We start from the raw sequence: 24,575 nt of genomic DNA, 5'->3' as shown, positions 1-24,575 counted from the left end.
TGAAGTGAGGTCTGCTAAATCAAGAGTCCCCCCTCCCCCCAAAGATACAGAATTGGGATGAAGGATTAGCAAAAAAGCTGAATAGTGGTGATAAAACAAAGTCTGCAGCCAGGTGTTTGAGGGACTGCAATATCAGGTGGAGAAGAACATTACTATAACCGAAAGTGATGTATTATTCTGTACAACTACAGCTAAAAACAGTTGGTCTTCAAACAGTTGTACCTTCTCATGCCATGACCCAAATAGACGGACATAGAGTGTGATATTGGGGACCCATTGGTGATCCAGCCCACTTCCTAGGACACAATCCGCCTATCCTGTGGCCACCCTCCTCCACCCTGTTTCTCCTTATCTTTGGTGTCTTCGCAAAAACCCTGTGAGATAGCAGCCTGATCAGAAGAACAGCCCCACTGGATCAGGCCATAGGCCCATCTAGTCCAGCTTCCTGTATTTCACAGTGGCCCCACCAAATGCCCCAGGGAGCACATAAGACAACAATAGACCTGCATCCTGGTGCCCTCCCTTGCATCTGACATAGCCCATTTCTAAAATCAGGAGGTTGCACATACACATCATGGTTTGTGACCCATAATGGATTTTTCCTCCAGAAACTTGTCCAATCCTCTTTTAAAGGCCTTTATGTCCTTTTTGAGATGTGGCAACCAGAACTGGATGCAATACTCCAGATGTGGCCTTATTAGGATTAACCTTAGGAGCTACAGGCCACACCTGGAGTATTGTGTCCAGTTCTGGTTGTCACATCTCAAAAAGGATGTAGTGGAAATGGAAAAGGTGCAAAAGAGAGCAACTAAGATGATTATTGGGCTGGGGCACCTTCCTTATGAGGAAAGGCTGCAGCATTTGGGCCTCTTCAGCCTAGAAAAGAGGCACCTGAGGGGGGACATGATTGAGACATACAAAATAAAGCATGGGAAGGATAAAGTGTATAGAGAGATGCTCTTTACACTCTCACGTAACACCAGAACCAGGGGACATCCACTAAAATTGAGTGTTGGGAGAGTTAGGACAGACAAAAGAAAATATTTCTTTACTCAGCGTGTGGTTGGTCTGTGGAACTCCTTGCCACAGGATGTGGTGATGGTGTCTGGCCTGGATGCCTTTAAAAGGGGATTGGACAAGTTTCTGGAGGAAAGATCCATTATGGGGTACAAGCCAGGATGTGTATGTGCAACCTCCAGATTTTAGAAATGGGCTATGTCAGAATGCCAGATGCAAGGGAGGGCACCAGGATGCAGGTCTCTTGTTATCTGGTGTGCTCCCTGGAGCATTTGGTGGGCCGCTGGACTAGATGGGCCTATGGCCTGATCCAATGTGGCTGTTCTTATGTACAGAGCAAGACAACGAGAAGAGGCTGTGCAGATTATAACTCACTTTTGATAAGGCAGGACCATTATGGGATTGGGTCCAAACCTTCTCTTGCACAGGCTTTACAAGCCCATTGGGGTTGTGACCCACGCATCGACCCACACATGCTAAAGACAACTCTCTGAGTCTATTCCTGCTTATCTAAGTATAGTGTTGAGGTTCATGGTTATATTAGCAAATGTGGGTGCAGGATGCTAATGCAGCTCTTTTCTATTTTACTAGCATAGCCTGACCTGTACTACACATGTACTACCTGAACTGTTATAATTCTTAAGGCACTTGCTGTAAAGATTGTTGTCTCTTGAATGAACCTGATAATAAGACAGTTGCCTTAAGTTGTCCCCCTATCAAAGGTATGGTGGATGGTAATGAAAAATGGAGCCTCCTTCTAATTTTCTCTTTTCCCTTTTCAAAGGACTGAGCATCTGTATGCCTTTTTTGTCCAGTGGAGTCCAGAAATATATGCAGAAGATACTGGGGAGACAAGTAGGGAGCCTGGATTTATAGTAGTTAAAAAAATTGAGTCTGAAGCTAGTGAGGATTTGGTTAATGAAACAGCTGCTAAGGAGTGGGAGGTAAGTGCTCTTAAACACTAAACGACTTTTGTCATATCAAACCTTTTACAATTTTGAATAGAAAAGTATGACGGAGAAATATAAATACTGAGCAATGTAATTTTGTAAAAGCGTTTGCTATGATTGTTCAGTTTCCTTTATTGCAATCTGTATTTATTTTTTAGGATATGTTGCACACCATAATACCTTACAAAAATGGATAGCGGTCTAAAACCCTTCCTAAATTGGAAATTCCTTCAGAAAAGGAATGTATCCAATTCAGAAAAGTGGTATGCAGTACCCTTTCCCAGTGAATCTTTTCTGTATCCCAGTGTTTCATTTCTCTAACAGCTCAAAACAAGTTTCCTGACAAAAGAATTGAGAATACCACCCCTAGTTTTTTTTCCCCTATTGCAATCCTCATGGAATTGTCTCTTCCAAATTTTATTTAATGTAGTTTGAGTCTGTGTGCAGCAGGCTCACAGGTTCAAAGTTGCTGGAGTATAAGTAACTTTTCTTCTTTTGGTAAAGAAATCAATAGTTCTTCAGCTCAATTTTTTTTATTGTAGAGATAGTATCTACATGTAATTTGTAGTATTATGTTTTTCTTATTAATAAGAAACTTTGTAGTGCATCAGTATGGACCCTATGCAAGAAGGAAAAATAGACCTGAGTGTTAATTGCCCGTTTCTTATCAGAAAACGAGGAAAAAAGTCTACCTTGTACATGTAACCAACCAACCACTATTGTTGCCTAGGCTAAGTTTTTATAACTTCTTATAAATATGGGAGTGTACATGTTTAAAGTATTATCTTAACTGTGAGTTAGTGTCCTGAACTTACATCTTTATGTACTATATAACATTGTTTGGCTCATCCGTGTTTGAGGTATGCTTGTGACTTACGCACATAGTTTTGGTTCGTATTTTAATGATTGTACAAAGGTGAATATGTGTTTGTAGATGTATCAGTGATGATGGTCTTTATTGTGAATGTATTAGTTCATTACTGTTAGATGTGCATCAGATTCTGCTGTATTTTGAAAATTACAAAGTTATGAAGGTGATAGATGAAATATGGATGACTTGCAGCCCAATCCTATACATGTCTACTCAGAAGTAAGTCCGATTAGAGTCAATGATGCTTACTCCCAGGAAAATGTGGATAGGTTTGGGCTGTTTGCCACTGAAAACAGATGATAAAAAGTAAGCATTATAAGAATAAAAAAACCACAAAAGTCAGTACGTTCTTATTTGACATAAGAGCGCTATTTTAAATGTTGCTAGTTCAGAGTCTTTTTCAGTATTTTCTTTACAGCAAAGTTTCAGATTGCCTGGTTTAAATTTCTTTTTAAACTCAGTGTTGCAGATTCAAACTTGTGCTGTGTGTTAGTTACTGAGAGTGAATTCATGAAAGATCTCTGCAAAGGTTAATACCTTAGACACTGTACTTTTTCCCCCCCTCAGTACATCCTCCAAATTATCTGTTTGCAATCTTTAGTATTCATTGCAGTGGCCTTTATTAAAAAGGAGAAAAGGCTTATCCTTTGGACTTATGAAAGAATGAAACCTGGTTCCCACAGAGAAACTCAAAGTAGGCACTGCTGTATCTCTGTCAAGTAGTCCATACTCAGAGTGGGAATGTACAAGCAAAGAGTCAACCATTTCATCACTATCCCAAATTGTGTATTACTGGAAGTTAATGCCTGTCTTTTGATTAGCCTGCATAGAGAGAATTACTTTAACTAACCTTTATCTTTTAGGGTGCCAAAGTGGTTGAAATCTATGCTGGTAATCTGAAACTTGTGAGTTCAGTTGTTAGTGGAGGACAGTTGCGAAAACAAAAACATGGAAAAGAGCTGGTTTGAGGACTCGGAATAACTTTGGATTGAAAGATATACAAGCGGTTCAGCTGTCCTTTTCATAGAAGAGTTTCAGTGTCACTGTTGATTAAATAGTTGTGCCATTATGCAGTAAACCTGTTTTTTCAGGAAGAGAGCCTTATTGTCAGAGCTATGATGTAAGTCAGTGGTTCTTAAACTGTGGGTATGTGGCCCACCAAAGGGTCACGACCCAATTTCTGGTGGTTCACAAAACAGGGTAGATTAAGCTATGTGCATGAAGGGTTAAACAACCTGTTCCTTTTGCGGAGCACTGCTGCCTACGGTAGTTACCATTATAGCCTCAGAGGCTTGAGCAGCTGGTAAAGTGAAACTTTTTTTTGGTGGGTCCCAATGCTAAAAAGTTTGAGAACTGCTGATGTAAGCTAAGAGAAATGTGTTTGGGTTATGATGCATAGAGATTTTGCTTTTGGTCTCCAATTTGCAATCATTCAGGAGACATGATTACTGTGAAATGAATGAGCTTAGTTTGTAATCTTGGAACTGTCTGAAGAAGGACTTCAGGGAAACAAATCACCTCTTTTAATGCCACGTGGTCTGTCTCTAAAGAAAAGGTCCCAAAAACTTACCTTTCCCTACCTCATCCCCACAGTATTATTTTCTTACGTACCTTTCCCTACCTCATCCCCACAGTATTAAAGAAAATGCATACTACTTCAGGCTTGATTGTCAGTAATGTAACTGATTGTTTGAGTGGATTATGTTTTTGTGTTAACAATATAGTCAGCAGGCAGTCCTGTTATAATAATAGCAGGACTGCTAGGCTTACTTTGGATGTCATAGTTTTCAACTATGAGAATGAACAGGTGTGATCAGATCTTTTATATTTATATATCTCAAGGATCCACAGTTCCTTTGGTTTGCACATCAGAGGACCATGGTTTATTATAAACTAAAGGCAGAAGGATATGGAAGAAGGAATGGGAGAGCAAGTCCACAAGCCTGAGGCTTGATCCTGTCAGTCTCTTAGCAGAAGACCATAGTTTCCTGATACCACTTAACCAGGTGCTAACTGTTAAGGAACTCCAAAAGAAATTTCTAGAAAACTCTAATAACACAAATTGAAGCAGAATTTATTAATAGTGGTAAGAATGCTTATATATGGCTTTTCAGTAAGAGTAGTTTACAAAGTGGTTTACATAGTAAAATAAATCAGTTAATGCTTCTCTGTCCCCAAAGTGCTCACAATCTTAAAAAAATATACAGAAGAGACACCAGCAACAGCCACCAGAAAGGACGCCATACTGGGGCAAAAAGGGACAGTTTCTTTCTCGCAGATAAATGTACAAGGACAACACTTTAAAAGGTGCCTCTGTGCCCAGTTATCAGGGGTAATGCTTTAGCAAGTTCTTTAGAAAGAAGCATATTTTGTATTAATGCAAATACAATGAGATTGTAAGATTACTGAAAATATTACCAAGAATGTGATTATATTAGGATACCCTCCTAAAATTGGCCCAATTCCAGTTACTAACAAATGGAAACCATGGAGTCTTGTATCACAGTGTAGACCAGCCATTTTCAACCTCTGTGCTGCGGCACACTGGTGTGCTGCAGATGGTCTGCAGGTGTGCCATGGGAGTTTGGGAGAGGATCATTTGTTAGTAGGGTCACTGGGAGTGTGAGCTTCTGGTGTCATTATGGTGTGCCTTAGTGCCTTGTCAGTGTGCCATAAGATGAAAAAGGGTGAAAATCACTGGTGTAGATTGACATTTATTTTAGTGTCAACTTTGGTAGGCTAGAGGCTGCTTCATTTACAGAAGGATTAAGTTTTGTGAATGACTTTTGTGTACCAGTTAGTCAAGGACAAACTATTGAATGTCTGTAACTATTCAGTTATGTGGTATTTTCCACAATATATTTGCATTGCAGTAACTGATGCTGTACAGTAGCATAGCAACAAGAAGTGGAAAGCACTAAGTTTTGCATGGCACCTCACCATGGTGTACAAGCAACCCCTTCCCTTTGGAGCTAGACCAAATTCCGGGACACTACAGCAAAATGGGGGAGACACCTCCATTTCGCTCTCGCGGTCTGGAATGGCCCCAAAGGGGAGGGAGAGGGGCCGTTTGCACACCCTGGTGAGGTACCATGCAAAACTTAGTGCTTTGCCCCCCTCTAGCTACGCGACTGATGCTGTAGAGTCTGGATTCTAAATTTCTGTTCTGTGCGTATCTCCTCATGCCTCAATTCAATGAGAATTAAAATATTTGGCAAAACACCCTGCCTGTCATATCTCTGTGAAACACCCCAAAGTCAAAATATGTTTTGACAAGTTTGAAACAGATGACATAGGAGGGGAAAAACAAAGTGTGAAAGAATTTAAAGAAACAGACTTTTTGAATGGACGTGAATGACTTGTAAGCCATTTATTGCTATGTATTTCAGGGACAGTGCTGACATTTAGACTTTTTAGAGTACTATACGCTATGTAATACTAGTGTATACTTTCTTACTAACCCTCTGATGTAATTCAGTCTTGCATTCCTGTCATTGCTGGGGGGAAAACGGCTTGGTGTTTAATTAGTATCTTTTAAAATACCTATTCTGTATTTGGAACACCAGGAGCCCAATCGTATGAATGTCTACTCGGACGTAAGTCCCATTATAGTCAATAGTGCTTATTTCCAAGTTAGTGTGGATAGGATTGCAACCTAGGTGTCCTCCTCTGTAAATCTCCAGCAGTCATCTCTCTAGTAACTCAAATTACTCTTGCCAATGGGACAACCAATGATGCAAATCACTTCAAGAGGCATGATGTACAACTGTAGTAAGTTGTTGCCTGTGACCCTGAACTAGCTTTTGTAATAAACTTGAACAAAGTTGCTTTTGCCAGAGGCACATATGTTATCCTGGGCCTGAGATTGGCCATGTTGCAATTTGCAACATACTGTTTTTGTAAAAACAGTGTAGATTTTGTAAATACAGACTTTAAACATGGGACACTGGGGTGTGTTTTTCTCAGTAATTTTGATGTCCACACTTCTTTAAACATGGATAGACAACAGCCATAAAAATATTTGCTAAATCGTTCAGTTAGACTTCCAAATTATATGAATTCACTGCCTGTCAGCACTATTTCCAACTCTCTAGAAGTGCCAGTTTTGATTAAGACCATAAGAAGAGCCCTGCTGGATCAGGCCAAAGGCCCATCTAGTCCAGCTTCCTGTATCTCACAGTGGCTCACCAGATACCTCGGGGAGTACACAAGACAACAAGATATCTATATCCAGTTGCCACTCTCTTACATCAGGCAGTCAGATATAACTGACTAAAACCAGGAGGCATACCCATCATGGCTTGTAACCTGTATTCTGTTGTAAGGTTCTAGAATAGATAGATTTTAATACAAACAATGAAGCTGTGCTGAAGAATTAATCTCAGATTTGGTGAAGTATTGTCATTTAGCTGCCATTTGAAATGAGAGAGCTGTCAGTACAACTTATTTCCTATAAAATGTCCATAGGTATGGCTTTTGATTTGCTTAACAAAGCAGTGATGTTCTGCCAGCATGATTGTATAGGTAGCATTTATTGTACTGGACCTGTTTTGTTAACTCTTTCTGCCACCGTTTAATTAGCAAATGGGACTTTCTGGTCAGGGCTGTTGGACTGGAAAGTGACTTAAGATCTTCTCTCATCTAGTCTTAATTATATAGCTAGTCAAATGTCTGTTGTCATGGGTGTGTGACGGAAGGCCTATATATTGCAGAGCCTCCTGATCAGCTTGAAGAAATTATAAGCATTCTCTACCTCTGAAGAGACTCAAAGGTAAATAACTCTTACAGACCAGCAATTGGCACTTCTCCTTTCATCAACAAGAAAGTGAAAGGAGAAGGAAAATTTGTTTCAATTTTTGTTTATGTGGCGTGCTTTCAATATTCCCACTGAGTATTTGGGGGGGGGGGGTTTTCTGGCAGTGCACAGCTTCAACTTTTTCAAGAGGTAGGAGTAAGTGTACTTAGAGCAGCAGCAGTGTAGTGACTTTGTTTACTATCATAGGATTTGTTCATTTCTCTTGCCAATTTTTAAAACAAAACCAAAAACTGAGTTGTGTTAGAAGCCCAGTTGAAATGCACTGAGGCAGTCTTGAGCAAGACTTGACTCTCAGACTATTAGCATTTTGCTGCTTGCAGGAAGAACAAGATATGCTTATACAAATAAAGCGGTGAGGGTGTGAGTGAGAGAGAAAGTGTAAGTGAGAGAGAGAGAAACTTTTGCAAGTGTCATCTTTCTTGAATTACCGTAGTACAAATTCTACTTATGCCCCGCTAGCAGTATACATAAATAAAGTTGCAAAAAGTAGGGAGAGTAGCTAAAAGAGATTTGTTTCTTTTGCCGCAGCATGCTTTTTCAATATCTGTATAACCACTTTTAGACTCTGATCCTCTAAGTAGGCAAAGGATATGCCTGTATGTACAAAATAACAATGTCAGTTTCAATCGGTTTGTAGGACTGTGATTTTCTTACTGTGTACACATATAGCCAGTGTTACATGATGTGTGGGTGAAACGTTTTTATTCATATTTGCGTTTCGTAAAATGTACAACTTATACAAACAGAATACCTCCTTCTTCTCTTGGTGCCTAAGAACTATTTTCTTAATCAAAACTTTATTCATGTTTGAACCACTATAATCCTCATGTAACATCTGAAGACCAGTTTTTCACGGAGCCATATTGCATTTTTTCTTTTCATATTATCCTAATTGTTAGCTATTTTGAATATCTTGTCTATCAAATCATAAGAGCCATGATGACTAAGGTCCTTTCAGCAATGTATGTATGTGTGTTGCAGAAACTATGGTGTGGAAACTTTCTCACAATTGTCTGAGATTTGCTTGTGGAATTCTGGAGAACAGCAATAAAAAAAATATATACTGAACTGCATGTATAGTATATTAAGAAGTGTTGGTTAATTGCAACAAACAGTTTTCATTGAATGTCTTTTAAATATGCACCACTACTATTTTGATTTTTCTTGGAGGATGGGAAAGTGGTAGCTTTTTGTTCTGGCGTAGATCTCATTTGATTTTTAAAATGTCCTGTCTCTTTAAATTATTTAGCTTTTTAGCTCTCTAGTGTATGACAACCTCTCTTGAATATAGAAAACCCTTTTCTGTTGTTCATTCACCAGGCAAGGCACACCCTAGTGAGTATATGCTGTACCACGATAAGCTCTTTGTTCTGTCCATCAACTGCGAGGGTGACTAGCAAGTTCTGCTGTCTCCCAGCAAGTCTTTGGCTGTGCCTGGATTGGAGAGCGAGAGCAGGTAGAGAGAATGCTTGGGGGAAATCCTTGCAAAAAGCAAAAACTGCCTTAACTTATTTTTTCACGGGAAATGATTCGTTCCTGGTATGGCAAGAAGGGAAGAAAACACCATTCAGTGAAAAATAAATATACCTTGGTAATTCCTTTTTGAGAAGTATTTTTTTTATTACTGTTTTGGTTGTCATTTTGATGTTTCTGAGATAAGCAGTATTCGTCTCTGCTTTTTAAGGTTCGCTGCAGAATTGTGACTATTAAGTGATTGTTGTTGCAGTTCTGAATTAATACTACTTAATAGCTTAACTTTTCAAACTTGAGAAGGAGGCTTTAAGGTTATCAAGACGAGATGGCATGGTTTGTGGTAGCTTTAAGGGAGATATATTTTTATGGAGTTTTACAGTAATTTGCTCTTGAATATTTTTAATTAGAGGTTAATGTTATGTGCTGCTAATCATGATGTAACCATTTTAAGATTATTTTATATGCTTTTCCAGATCTTAATATGATGTGTGTAGAATTTTTTATAGGACCTTGTAGTGACTCTGAGGTTTTTCCTGAGATTCAGTGTATTTATAGTAAACCCAAAGCCTATTGCTTTCTTTATTTTCAGGGTTATACATGATAAGAGAGTAAAGTGTAGAAAGCAACTTGTTCAGCTGAGTGTTTGTTCCTTTATTTACAAAGAGAAAGGGGATCAAACAGTGAAATACTGTTAATGTGATGTGATGCTTGGAGACTTTTTCAGTGTGACTGCTGGGAATGAAAGCAAACTATATGTGGAATACTTCAGAGGGATGGTTTGTGATTAGCTTTTTGATAATGCATGACACTGGACCCAGGTTGTGAGGTAGATATTATGGGAATTGAGCCTTCACAGGTTTTTCTATGATTGAATAAATGGGTGTATCAAACATGCCCCTTACCCACATTAAGTCATTATCATCATTTGTTTTTCATTTGCATTTCCATTCTTACAGATGGCCTCAGCTGATCTGATTCTTTCTGTGAATCAAGAAATGACATTTTTCTGTGCCTTAGGGACCTTCCTGTGGTCATATAAGGAATTAAATAATAAACTGAAGGTTATCTGAGCAGATGTTCCAACAGTCATTGCATTCTGCTCCTTCGTTTGGAGATAAACATGGTATAAAAGTCTAAATGGAAAAGTAAAGCTTTTTCCAAGAGGTGTGTATGGCGACAAACCCTAATCAAGTATAGAGGTCATACCAGAGGGCATATGGTCACTTGTAATTCCTGCGCTCGTTTTTTATATTTCATTATAACTCAAAATCCAGTATCTGTATTTGTTTATTTAGCAAGTTGCCCATAATTTCACAATGCTACAAGAGCAACAGTAGATGCTCTGTTACAGCATTGCATGTAAACCATGTTGCTGGGACTATAGAATATAAACAATTGGTCCCAAAGCACGCGTTTGCAAAGTTGAAGAACAAGGAGACAGTTGGGTGTTAGATGTGGCTCAAATACTTTACATGGCTTAGATGTTTCTTTAGGTCTAAAGAAAAATAAGGCAAAGAGCAAACCTCTCACATTAGTTTCTTGAATATATTCATATACTTGTAAAATGGCAAACAGGTTGATCTACGTTTGTGATTTGTGATGACCACAGGACAGCATTAAATCACCTGATACCAGAAGGTGGGAAGTTCAGGTTCACTTTTTTAATATTAATATTTTTAACATTACCCTCCAGCTTTTTATAAAGTTTTTTTTGCTTGTCCAAAACAATATTATTGCATTTTGAATTTACCTCAGACCTAACTTTCAATGGGGTTTTGCTGTTAAAATGTGCTTTGACCATTTTCAGACAATTATCAAAGAATAAAAGGAAAATAAGTACAGTTGCACATTTTATACTGGTGAGTACTTCCTCACAATCATAAAGGTTCTATACACAATTGTAAAGTAAAGGTTCTATAGACTCAAACTATCTTATGTTATCACAGTCTCAAACCAGGCTATGTTTTATTTTCTTAAGTGTGTTTCTTAAGTTTAATTTTTCTTAAACTCCTCCTATGCTAGCAGGAGTTTCACCAGCCTGTCATGGTGGTGGGGAGGGCAGGAAGGGAATGAACCATAAATCCATATGGTTGTGGTAAAAATGCCTGCTCTCACCCCTTATGTTTTCATATTTGTGGCAGTTTTGCCCCTTTCTAGTGCCCCAGAGGCTTATGTGATACATCAGCATCTGCTGAGCCATCCAGGTGCCTGGAAAATAGGCTTTCCAAAAGCAGCCTTGTTGTAAGGCATTGTTTCTCAACGTTTGTCCTCTGCTGTACTTCTTCACATGGTCCACCTGTTCGGAGTACGACTGGAAGTAACTGGTGATGTCATCCTTGCCAGTTACTTCTGGGTTGCAGGGCCAGATGCAATGCAACAACCACTAGTAAAAGGCTCAGGGAGGACAAGAGGGCTTTTTTGAGGCTTGCTGAACCAAGCCTTCTACCACTGTTCATTGTGTCATGTTTCTGGTTTTGCTGCAAGGTGGCAGGTGTCCTGGGGTTCTGCAGGGACCACCAAAGTACCACTGGTGGTACCCCATACCGCCGGTTGAGAAACACTATTCCAAGTGGACTACTTAACTTTGGGAGTGGCAGCAAGGACCCAGGGTAATCCCAGATTATCCACACAAACAATTAAGCATGGTGGGTGCCATCACTAACTATTAGACACTATACCTATTTTGGCTGGCTTTACAATGTGTATGTTTTGTACGATCAGAGCCATGGACTTGGGTAAGAAGAATTCGGAATTCTAACTTATACTGTATTTCTAGGTTTATGAGCAATAAGGAGGAATAATAACCTTATTATTGGTTGATCATTTCTCTAAGGATGTGCTCATGTGGCTGTTACTGACAAGGACACATTGCCTCCTAGAAAAGGGCATGCTGTAATTGGTCTCCCCTCCCATTGCCTTCTAGGGGAAACTGGTGTGGTTTTGCGTCCTCTGTTGATGAATTGTTAGTCAAAACCGAATGAAGCTGTTACTACCAGGTGCTAATATCTAGCTTACCACTACAAGACAGCACAGTTTGTTGGAACTGTTAAATATTGAGACACAAGCCATGTAGAAAATTCCATTTTTTTTAAAATAACATTAAAGATTTGTTGAGTTTTACATTTACTATAGCTGGATAATGGGGGGGGGGGGCTCTAGAGTTGAACTGTGTTTCTTAATAAGGTCGCAATCCTAACCAACTTTCCAGCACAGACATAAGGGCAATGCAATTCCGAGTTAAGGGAACAAACATTGCCTTACCTTGAGCTTCCATGACTGCCCCCTGATCGCAGGGTGCAGCACATGCCCCACTGTCATAGCTATGCCAGTGCTGGAATGTTGGTTAGGATTGTGCCCTAAGCACTTTAATGAATGGTGTCACCATTAGCCTGTTTAAAATGGTGTTTATCAATCTTTTTTCCATTGAAACAAATATGTATTTAACACACCTTGTGGTGTGTTGCATTTTTCAAAAACTTTTTGAGAAGTAGTGTCTAGGCATATGGTGCATTCATGCACTAATAGAAGACTAATTTGTGCTTTGTATGTATGGTCTTTTCACATAATCTGCTTTGAAATTTTTTTAAAGCAGATTAAATCCTGACAGAAGCTTTGGGAGATGCATAGTGGTAGAACAAGTTAGCATGTAACCCAGGCAGTAGCATATATGCCTAGCAGCAGTTGCTGTGATCAGCAAAACTTTAGAGTGCGAAGTTGTATACTCTGGCGATAAAATGTATCTCGATGGGTAGAACTAATTACCCTCTTATAGAGCCATCAACACTTTTCAGAAAGCAGAGAGGAGCACCCTGAGAAAACTGCTGCTAAATGAAAGTTCATGTTTGAATATAGTGAGAACAGGATATTACCGGCCTCTCTGGAACTAAGCATCTCCCATACCAGACACAGCACTAAATACAACGAATAAGCGTTCTTGGTCCTTGCCTCTAGCAAACGGGGAGGAAAAATTCTCACAATAGATTAGGATGTGTGTGTTTCACTTGGTTTGTAAGCAAATAACATTTTTCACTAGTGAAACCAAGAGGTTGTTTAGACTAGTGTTTCTCAAACTGTGGGCCTAGGTGTGTCGTGAGCCAATTTCAGGTGGGTCCCCATTCATTTCAGTATTTTATTTTTGATATATTAGACTTGATGCTAGCATACCATGTGATTGCATTTGGGGAAATGCTACAGATCTGTACTTTTAACAGGCTACTATGTATATGCTTTTGAGAATGATAGCAAATGGAACTTACTCCTGGGTAAGTGTGGATAGGATTGCAGCCTAGGATTGTTAAAGTTTTCCTGCTTGATAATGTCACTTCCAATCTTGACATCACTTCCAGTGGGTCCTGACAGATTCTCATTCTAAAAAGTGGGTCCCGGTGCTAAATGTGTGTGTGTGAGATCCACTGGTTTAGACAAATGCTAAAAAGGCACTATATTTGAATTAAGTGTGTTTTGAAATGCAATGGAACCCAAATAGACAGCCTTTTTTAGAGCTAGTGTCTAGTATCTCTCAACCTCTTAGACTTTGGGTGCAATCCTAACCAACTTTCCAGCACTGGCATAGCTGTGCCATTGGGGCATGTGCTTTATCCTGCAATTGGGGGTCAGTCACAGTGGCCTCCTCAAGGTATGGCAATATTTGTTCCCTTACCCATAAGTTGCATTGCACTTATGTCGATGGTGGAAAGTGGGTTAGGATTGTGCCCTTGGTTATGCTTTTGTGTCTAGATTGTGTATCTGTTGTATTTTCAAGCAACGTTGCAGTTGCCTATGAGCAAATTGGAGGGTCCAGATTGTTGCATGCAGGTATGTGCAGCTTGCTAATGAACCAGATACTTGGGTTACTTTTGTAATGATGAAACTGCTGCTGTACTGGAATGTCAATCAAGGTAACTTTTTCTTCAAATGGAGTTGGAAAGCAGTATGTCCTAATGTGCTGGACTCCATAGAATTTTTTTTAAATTTGGTCTCAGGGTGTGTGTTTTGTTCATTCCAGTACATAGTCAAGCAGCCTAATCCTACCTAACTCTCCATGTGGTGATGCGGTGCCAGTGCGGCTTCTGTTGCATCCTGCGGGAGAGTTTTGGCTACTGGAGAGCTCCTTACGAAGGAGGGGCAAAGGCATCAACACGATTGCCGCAATTGCCAGCGACATGATTGCTGAAGACAAAAGTGTTTTATTTTTAAGAACATAAGAATTTACACTGGCAGCACCGGCCTTCCGGAGGGTATTGGGAGCCCACAGTCTACCCGGTAGGGTTCCCCTGTGTGTTGGCAACCTTCAGTCTCAAAAGACTATGGTATCGCGCTCTGAAAGGTGGTTCTGGAACAGCGTCTAGTGTGGCTGAAAAGGCCAATTCAGGAGTGATAATCCCTTCCACACTGGGAGCAAGTGCAGTCTGTCCCTGGTCTGTCTCCCTGGCTATGGGCCTTCCTTCTTTACCTCTTAGCCTCAGACTGTAGGCCAAGTGTCTCTTCAAACTGGGAAAGGCCATGCTGCACAGCCTGCCTCCAAGCGGGCCGCTCAGAGGCCAGGGTTTCCCACTTGTTGAGGTCCACTCCTAAGGCCTTCAGATCCCTCTTGCAGATGTCCTTGTATCGCAGCTGTGGTCTACCTGTAGGGCGCTATCCTTGCACGAGTTCTCCATAGAGGAGATCCTTTGGGATCCGGCCATCATCCATTCTCACAACATGACCGAGCCAACACAGGCGTCTCTGTTTCAGCAGTGCATACATGCTAGGGATTCCAGCACGTTCCAGGAACTTTGTTGTTTGGAACTTTGTCCTGCCAGGTGATGCCGAGAATGCGTTGGAGGCAGCGCATGTGGAAAGCGTTCAGTTTCCTCTCCTGTTGTGAGTGAAGAGTCCATGACTCGCTGCAGTACAGAAGTGTCCCCAAACCTTAGAGAAGTTAAAAATAGTGATTGCGACCCATTTCTAGTTTCGCACCTTCTGGTTTTTGATCCAAGGAATAATAAGCTGCGCTTGCAGTACAACCCTGGTTTTTATGTCCTTGCCTTGATGCAGATTTTATGGTAGCTACATACATGGACTAAGGTTACTGAGAGGACTTATGCTGGCAATTTTCTATCTAGTATTGTTGAGGTGTTGACAGCGTTCATTTAATCAAATACAGGAATGCGTCGCTTAACAACCTTCTGCTTAAGGATGGACCACATATATGATGGTGGTCAAAGCACAACAAAGAGGCTGTTAATGAGGCAATCAGGACTCCCATAGCTTGCAGCAGAGTGTCTGTTTACGTGACAAAGGGGCTCTTAATGCAAAGAAGAGCTGTCTCCGGTTGTCTGTGCAGCCAGCTAGTTTCTGGAAGGAAGTGTCTGTTTACACAACCAAGACACTAGATTGGGTTGAATGTTTAATGACCTAATCGCATAACAACGGGGATCAGAGAACATATCCATTGTTAAGTGATGCATACCTGTAAATGGTTTCTTGGTTAAAAATGTTGAGAGCTGGTATAGCCTAGTAGCTATCCAAGATTTCCCCAGTTTAAATCATGTCCCTGCCATGAACTCTTATGGAGTTAATATTTACTTACCTTGGGAGATTGTGGTGAAATAATAAACACAACATTTTGCTCATTCAGAGTGATTCAGATGCTTACTGTTAGTGACGATGACACAGAAACTGTATTTGGAAATTTATTCTAACTTTTTTGAAACAAGTAATATTGGGACCAAGGATTCTACCGCAGCTGTTCTTCAATAAGTCAGACTTTTCAAGAGTTGTCGCAGGAATCCCTCTGTATAGCTCCAAAGGATCTATATGTTTCTTTATGGTTATTTACTTTGTCTTATGGGGAATCAAAACCCTGTAATATGATCTCTATATATATTTTCCCAAGGAAAAATGTATTTTGAATTCATTTGCTAGGCTTTAGCTCAGAGTTGTTAGTAGATGTTTAATTCCTGATTTGTTGAGCACCTAGAACAGGATGGTCCAACATTGGACTGCCAGTGGGCTGCATGGCCCTTGTGTGACCCTTCGCTGGGCCACCATTGGCCAACCTGGAAGTAATTTGTGGTGACATCACTATCAGTTGCTTCCATGTTCTTAGCCTGCCAAAGTGCCTTCACTTATCATCTGCTGGAACAAGCAACAATGCAGCTGTCTGGTGAGGAATGGGATGGGGCTGCATGCCACTCAGGGCCGCCAACACACACCTCATAGTCCACATGGGCCACATGGTGGGGCACCCTGACCTAGAAGTTATGGACTGCAGCTTAGAATGCCTACAGTGCAGTCCTATATGTATTTACTTAGAAGTAAGTCCTACTATATTCAGTGGGATATATTCCTGATTTGTGCATAGGATTTCAGGCCTAGTTCACCCTACATAGTTTCTTTTTAGTTCCAAGTTTAGAAACTTTGCAGTTCTGACTGTTACCCTTCACGTGCCCGATCTCGTCTGTTTTCAGAAGCTAAGCAGGGTCAGGCCTGGTTAGTACTTGGATGGGAGACCGCCTGGGAATACCGGGTGCTGTAGGCTTATACCATAGTTTTTTGAGACTGAAGGTTGCCAACCAATTCTGACTACTTACTATCCAAGCTGGTGATTTATTGCGAATTAAAATGGAAATGAAATGCTATATATGTGCTTGTGCTTGCTGTGTGTATGGCATAGATGGTTTTAGCCTAGTTACTTACAGTTAAGACAGCCTCTCACATCCATTATGCTGTAGTGTATGTTTATTGGAGTATGATATACTAACGCTCTAAGAATACAGCATTATTGACCATACTAAAGGAATGCACTGTAATTATCTAACCTCCAGGTTACCTGGGCATGTATTTGTTTAATCATAGCATATATCTTAATAAAAACTATAGTCATTGTTTAAGGAAAGAAATACTAGTGGTGTGATAGTATCATTTTGAATACTCTTAGGCCTACATTTATCTAGAATTCGCACTCTTTATTACTTGCATTCTAGACAGGTCTTTAAGTTTTTTTTTAAAATAATTTTTTCCCAAGAGAATGGTGAGCATAAAAACTAAAAGGGAGCTTGAGGTACCACCCATCAATAATTTGACATTTCAAAACATTGTGAAACGATTAAACACTAGAAACTAATTGCTGTATTGGTGTTGTAGCAGAGAGAAAATGAATGTTTGCATATTATTCCGCAAAACTTTCTTCTACTGAGATATATCAGATCTCTGGTGCTATTTTGTTGGAGTCCTGACCATATTATGTGTGTGTTTGAAATCTGAAGAGTGTGTGTATGTGTGTGTACATCATGTTACTACAGTGGAAATGTCTTTGTTTTTATATTAATTTTTTTATGTTGATGGTCTCTTTTGTGTGTCTTTTCCCCTTGCCCAATCTGTTCATACTTTTTCCTGTCATTTATTTTTCTTGCTTTTTATTTTCTTTAACTGTCAGTGGAATTATTGTCTTCCTGTCTCCATATTCAGGTAGTGTCAGTGGCTGAGTATCACCGCAGGATCGATGCTTTAAATAGTGAAGAACTACGCACACTCTGCAGACGTCTCAAGGTGCCCTATTCTGTAGTTTACACACACCCCCACCCCCAGGCTAGACCATCTTTCTCTGTAGTGTCCTTGATCAGGACAAGTCCCATGTTCAGTGAGCTTGTCTTGGCTACAAAAAAATCCAGCAGAAAATTCCTTCTCTTTGGATGATTCAATTTTTACAATGGCATGGTTGAATGTTGCAATTGCGTCTGTGACAAGTGGAGCACTTCTAGAGCTGAGCCAACTTCCTGTGGGTTTCAATTTTCATGTCAAAATGTGCGTTCTTGCAGATTTTGCAAGCAAAACAGACTAAAATAGACTCTCTGCTTTTTGTCCAAGTCCTAAATATTGATTGTGGGTCAGGTGGAGCTGTGAAAAAGCTCCCAAATATTATTCAACGTCTCTAGAGAGCTGCTGTTAAGGTTTCAGAGACTTTTTTTGGGGGGGAGTAACTTGATAGAAGGGCTGTAGCTTTAGAAGAACACATGCTTTGCATGCAGAAGGTCTTGGGTTCAATCTCTGGCTTCTCCAAATAAACCCTGCTCTGAAATCTGGAGAATCGCTGTCAGTCAGAGTAGATCGGGGTGCCCAAAACCTGGCCCTCTACAATGAGCTCTGGCCCTCCGGAGACTTGCTGGAGCCCGTGCTGGCCCGACGCAACTGCTCTCAGCATGACAGCCAACAGTTCAACCTCTCCTGTGAGCTGTGGGACAAGGGCTACCTCCACTGCTTGTTGTTTCAGTTCAGTTGTTTCAGATCAGTCTTTGATGCAGAAGTAGCAGCAAAGGAAAGGCCGGCCTTGCTTTGTGCAAGGCCTTTTATAGGCCATGAGCTATTGCAAGACCTTCATTCATTCATATAAGTTCCATCTCTAATGTATTCATTTATGTAAATTTATTCAAATTTGAAATGTAAATTCTTTTTTCCCCCTGCCCCTGGCACAGTGTCAAAGAGATGATGTGGTCTTCCTGCCAAAAAGTTTGGGCACCCCTGGTATAGATGATACTAAGCTGTATGGACCAATTGTCTGACTTGGTAGAAGGCTTTGTTTGTTCCAGTGTACAGTCGGTGAGAGAGCGTATGTGCACAGGGAAGTTTCTAAGCTTTGGGAGCTTTGTACAGTCCCTTCTGGGATTCTCCTTGACTCAAATGAGCTAAAGCTTAGGCAGAATCCCTTTTTATATGCTCTTGGTAAGCCCCATCTAGCCAATAATGTTACTGGAGGCAACGCTGGAAACAGAGCTAGGATGACATTGTTACCAGTCACTTAGGTTAGGGAAGACACTTGAAGTGTGTACTGTATAAGTGGATGTTGCATAAGCTGCAGCTCAGTTGGGTCAGGAAATTTCCAGACCCTGTTCAAATAAGCACCATGGATTGCAGAGTTTCTGGGCTCCCAGAGTTTAAAATCCTCCCTGACCTATGTGCTATGGGCTAGTTTCGGAACTGCAGAGTTTAGGAACTTCTGTGTGTTAGTGTCCAGGGCTTGGACAAAAATGTGACATGTTGAAAGGGGAGTTGAAAAGACATCAAAAACCAGGAGATGCTTTTCAACAACAATAACAAACGAAAATGAAACTAAAAAGACAGCTTTGGCTTGACTTTAGTTATTTCGAAGTTGGAGGAATTTTCTGTTTCTTTTGAAGCTTTCTTCTTATTGCTGCAGTGTTTTTTTTTTTTCAGAGTGATGAAAACTTTGTATTTCACAGCTTGGGGTGGCAGCTTGAGTAGTTTAAGAGCTTTTCAAAAGAGAATGCAAAAGGACTTGATTTAGACCCAAAATGTCAAGGTGCTTTTAATCGAAACGTTTAATGTAGAATTGCCTAAATTGGCAGTTGAAAATCATTGGCGGAGAGCATAAAGGAAGCAAGTATTTTCCTCCAATTGTGCATTTGCAAATAAGCACCCCTTGTTTAGTTGGGTCATATGTAAAGAATTGGGACTAAAAATACAACTTCCGTTCCCTTAATTTCTTTAAAGCTTCTTCAGTAATTTAGCTTCTTTCAAAAAAGCTTCTTGACTTTTGCATTCTCAGTAGATTCATTCCATTCTACTTTGGCATAGGTACACATGGAGAGTAACTGTGCACATCATTAATGAACATTTCTTTAGAACTGCATTTTCTGAAGCTTGAAGAAATAAACTATATTGCATATTATTACAGAATGAATAATAACTTTGATCTAGAGCTTTGTGAAGTATTTGGGCTTGAACCACTGTAATGCCATTCACTTCAGTATGACTAAATCAGTGTAAATCCAAGTATTTTTGCCTTAACTGAGAGATGGATTGAGCTGAAAGGATGTTTTGAAAACCAAACAGAAAACATCTTTATGTGTGCCTTAATTTACAGTTGGCTGCATATGGAAGAAAATGCTTTCCTGGCTTTGCTCTGTTTACCAGAATAACTTATGTTTCAAGAGATGCCTTCTTGATCTATTTTATGCTACCTAAGAAAGAGCTAAGAACTTTTTTAACTTCAGATAATGGCTTCAGGAGGTTCCGTATTCAGAAAAAGACTTTGCTTTATTTTAACTGTACATATAATTTATCAGGAAATAAAGTATAAGGCTGGCTTCCAACTTGTTCTATATTCCTATCAGTAAAAATGTCATTTTTTTGAGTGGATCAGTGAAGTCTCTACCAGAATAGGAAGCGGTTCCCAAAGTGTATGTCTGGACACCCTGGGGCATTGCAAGGCATTCCCTGGGGCATTGTGGGATGGCTGCTGGCAGTGACCGCCAGTGCAAGCCTCCCAGCAGCAGTAGGAAGCTCAGTGCAGTGGACAGAGCTGCAGAGCACAAAAGCCACAGTGTGCTGCTCTTCCCAGCTGGCAGGGTGAATGGAACGTCTTGCTGGGTGGTAGAAGATTGACCCAGAATGCGCGCGCCGCTGGCAGTAGCATCATCAAGTGTGTTGCAGCAATGCCAGCAGGAGGAAACCAGTATGTGAGCGATCCAAAGGGAGGTCACACCTTCTCCCTCAGAATCAGAATGTCTCCCTCCCACAGGCATTCAGAATGCCTCTCTCACAGAGAGGGCATCTCTGAGGAGGTGTGCTTGTCACTCCTGAGGTAACTGCATTGTCGTTGCCTACTATAGGAAACTTCCAGTGGCATAGCCTCACTGGAATTGCCTCCGTGGAGGCAATGACCTTCCCCCAAATTCAGTTTATCCATGGGTCATAGCAAATGTTATGATTTTTTGCTCCAAATGTGCCCTCAACAAATAAACTAGTATCTACAGTAGTCCCTTCTTAGAATTTTAGTTTGCTTACATGGAAAGTCGTCTCTTTTCTAGGATTCACAAAATGTTGTGGGCCTCCTTAATAATGAGTCAACAGGTATTCAAAAAGTACAGGAGGCCCCCATATCTGCGGATCCTGTATCTGTGGTTTCTCTTATCTATGGATCCACAGATGTGGCGCCCACCCATTCACCCTCTGGAGGCTCTTCTGAGCCCTGTAGAGGCTTCGTGCATTCACCTGTGGCCTCTGTGATCCTCCGAATAGCCCTTTAGGCCAAAAAAAAGTGACTTCCAGATTTTTTGTAAAACGAAAGTAATGTTTAATGCCTTTTAAAGGCATTATGAGGGCCAGGGAAGCCAGTTCCCTTAAAAGAGCCTCCAGAGGGGAGGGCATCCCCAATATCCACAGTTTCAGGTAACCTTGGAGGGTTCCAGAATGTAACCCCTGTGGATACCAGGGAATGCCTGTAGTGAGAGAGAGAGAGAGAGAGAGAGAGAGAGAGATATGACTATATATATGACTATTGAGTGACTATATATATGACTATTGACTATATGACTATATATATGAGTCATATATGACTTGTGATAGATATTTGGGTACTGTTGCAGTGATATGAACAGACCTACAGCTGCTATAGGTCTCTTGCTGGCCATTACTAGCACTTCATGAATGGAGTAGAGACACGTATTTAACTGGTTACTTGCAAAAGTGGAACACCATTGCATGGGAGAGAGGGAAGCTTAAAAGGATGAGAGGCAAGAGTTCAAGACAGGCACAATTATTCCATCACTGAACTTTGACCTCCTGCAGCCCTATTCGTTCAACCCTGATTTATTACAAGTATATTTGCAATTCTTATGTGACGGCATGGGGCTTCTTCTATTAGTTGCAATTTTAAAATTTCAAAAATTTAGATGACCATTTTAATGAAGTATAGTCACAAATCCAACGACCTTGTTTTGGCCTTGTTGCTCTTGGAATACAGCTTCCTCTTGACTTGGGAGGCTCTCTTAAGAAATTTGAGTACCCTTCTTCTCAGTCTGCAAAAACCTTTTATTTTGTAACTTGTAATATGGCCAGTAGCATCTTAAAATTGTGGCTTGTGTTGTTAGCACTCCAAAAACAATTGTAGTCACTCAAGGGATGGCTTACAAGTAGTGCAAGGGATGGGGTGTTAATGGGGATTCGGTTTTTTAGTTGAAAACCTGGAGTTCTGGTGCACAAGAATTTTTAACCATGCAATTCTGTCAAACTGTAAGGGCAGACAATTGTGGTAGGTCTATGAATTGAAATGGTGGCCATCCTGACAGCTCTAAATTATAGGTTGGAAGAAGATTCCATGCATAGAGGAGATGGACAGGAAGCAGATATTTAACCAGTTCTTCCCCAGATGTTTTTCTTCTACAGTCCCTACTGTTCACCTCTCTTGTGTTTTAAGATTGGAAATGAGTCAATCAGGATGGGAAGTGGCAGGCAGAGTTCAGCCATTGCTTCTTACCAGCCACCTATTATATTTTTATGTGTTTGAACCCCACCGCTTTACAGCTGTTTGACAGATGCCCATGTTAGGGTTGCCAGCCTTGGCTTGGCAAGTGGCTTGGAATCTCCAGGAGACTACTGAAAGCAATCCTGGAGATTTTAAAAGGCCCTCCAGGAATTTCAAACATTACGTCTTGTGGCGAATGAGAGTGGGAAATCCCTAGAAATAGCTTCAATCAGAATTCATTCATGGTACTCTCACTATAAAATATAACTTTGCCCCCAGTGGACACAGACTGCTCAGATAGCAAGCTGGCACTTGAAAATCAAAAGCTCTTTCCCTTTCCCCCCTTTTCTGATTTTAAGTTCTTTTCAACTTTTAAATCAAATACACAGAAATTATAACATGTCCAATGGATATGGAATACATCATTTGGGCAGTAAGTTGGCTTTGGAAGTATACTTGCATATTTTAGTTGGATATACAATCTTCAGAAATTAAGGCTGGTGAAGGAAAGTTTCTGGAGCAAGAGGTGCTACATAACTGGTACCAGTGACATCCCAGGGTCATGTTCACACACTATCCAAGTAGTCTTTTGCACATTAAAAAAAAAATTGTTTGGTCTTGTTCAAGGTGGTGAATCAGTGTTCTTTAAAAAAAAAAAAAAAAAACTTAAAGCATACCAACTTAAAGGACCCCAATGAGTATTTCAATCTTTAAAAAAAAATAAAAATTAGTATGTCTGTTTTTCACATTGTGAAACCAGAAGGAAGCTGGTTTACTTGGAATAAGGAGGAAATAATGATTCCTGTTTTCAGGTAAGGGTTTTTTTTGTTTTGTTTTGTTTTTTGTATATGCTCTGTAGAAACAAATATCCAGAAGCAAATATGTTGTGTTATCTAATTAGGAAGAAATAGACTTCTTGGTCGTCTTTGTTTTTAAGGGCCAAATTAGTCTTGATGATAAGGTGGTCTGTGTGTGCTTAAATCCAGATCTGCCTAAGCTGGAAAGATCTGATTTAAATAGCACAAGGGGACCCATGGATAGGCTTTCCTGCAGTCTGTCTCAGGGCCCAATCCTAACCAAATTTCCCGCACTTATGCAACCTCAATGCATCCCCAAGATAGTACAAAATTCCCTTACTTTGAAGAAGTCTCCATGACTGCCTCCCCATCACAGAATGCAGTGCACAACCCTATTGGCACGACTGTACCAGCACTGGAAAATTGGATAGGATTGGGCCCTCTATGTAATTATTCCTCTTGCTGGGCTCGCATAGAGTCCTTGCTTTCTGCGATTGGCAAAATTGTAGGCTTTAAATACCAGGATCTGCTATTGTGTCTAACTTGACCTTGTGTTGGTCAAGTTCGGAATGTTTTACACAAGCTGTCATGCAGGCAAAACCTTTTCAATATCACAGGATGTTGATAGAAAGAGCCAGAAGTGAAGTGTGTACCTGTTCTGGCAACAGGAAGAGCAGCTGTAAAGGTCTTCATCAGTTATGTAATCCATAAAGGCTTGGAGTTGTGCAGCATAGTTATGCTAGTTAGGAATATTATACAGGTAAGTTTGACATTTTGAATCTTCTCAGGTATGTTGCACAGTATTTAGAATCCCTGTTTAATGTTCCCCCCTCCGTTTTTTCAGATAACAACGAGGGAAGACATCAATTCAAAGAGGGAAACAACCATCAAGACCGAACTGGAGCCTGAGGCATTTCGGCCAAATCTTAGCGATCCCAGTGAATTGCTACAACTGGAACAAATTGAAAAAGTATGAAATAGGCCACAATATGACATTCCTTATAACAGAATAGCTTACTGGTTTCCTACTGCATTAAATATTGGGGCAGAAAACTAAACCGTAGCCATAAATACTATGCCCATGTTTCTGAAGATGCTGGTATAAGCAAGCGAGAACGATTATGCATTAAAAAATTGTTTGTCTAGATCAGGGATTGGCAACCTTTTTATTTAAAGGACCGGACATTCAGCGGTGCTGTAATTGTGTCACTGCTAAGCACCCAGAAGTGGCCTGTGCCAAGCTTGGCCTGAGAGGCAAAGTCTCCCACCCAGTTTGTTGCATGCCAGACAGGGAATGGTGGAGCCACCCACCTGGGCTTGCAGGGTTCCTGTGCCCTGTGCACACAGATTCTCCGAGCCTGGTGGCTCTGCTGTTCCCCCATTCCGGCCTGCAAGCAAGCTGGGT

General features: G+C 40.6%; 1 protein-coding gene across 5 annotated transcripts in view; it reads left to right on the top strand.

The window, feature by feature from the left end:
- OXR1 (oxidation resistance 1) overlaps nucleotides 1-24,575 on the top strand; it is a 275,460-nt gene that overhangs the window by 243,889 nt on the left and 6,996 nt on the right. For 2 of the 5 annotated variants that reach the window (XM_066622804.1, XM_066622808.1), the window contains 2 exons: nucleotides 1,802-1,961; nucleotides 24,015-24,140. In XM_066622804.1, the coding sequence (XP_066478901.1) occupies nucleotides 1,802-1,961; nucleotides 24,015-24,140 (286 nt within the window). Of the gene's footprint in view, nucleotides 1-1,801; nucleotides 1,962-9,139; nucleotides 9,246-17,578; nucleotides 17,660-24,014; nucleotides 24,141-24,575 lie in introns of those variants that run through there. The other 3 variants (XM_066622803.1, XM_066622805.1, XM_066622806.1) reach the window with 3 other exon arrangements.

Source organism: Tiliqua scincoides, chromosome 4, assembly GCF_035046505.1.
Source record: "Tiliqua scincoides isolate rTilSci1 chromosome 4, rTilSci1.hap2, whole genome shotgun sequence".
NCBI classification, from domain to species: Eukaryota; Metazoa; Chordata; class Lepidosauria; order Squamata; family Scincidae; genus Tiliqua; species Tiliqua scincoides.
This window is presented reverse-complemented; position numbering and strand designations above follow the sequence as displayed.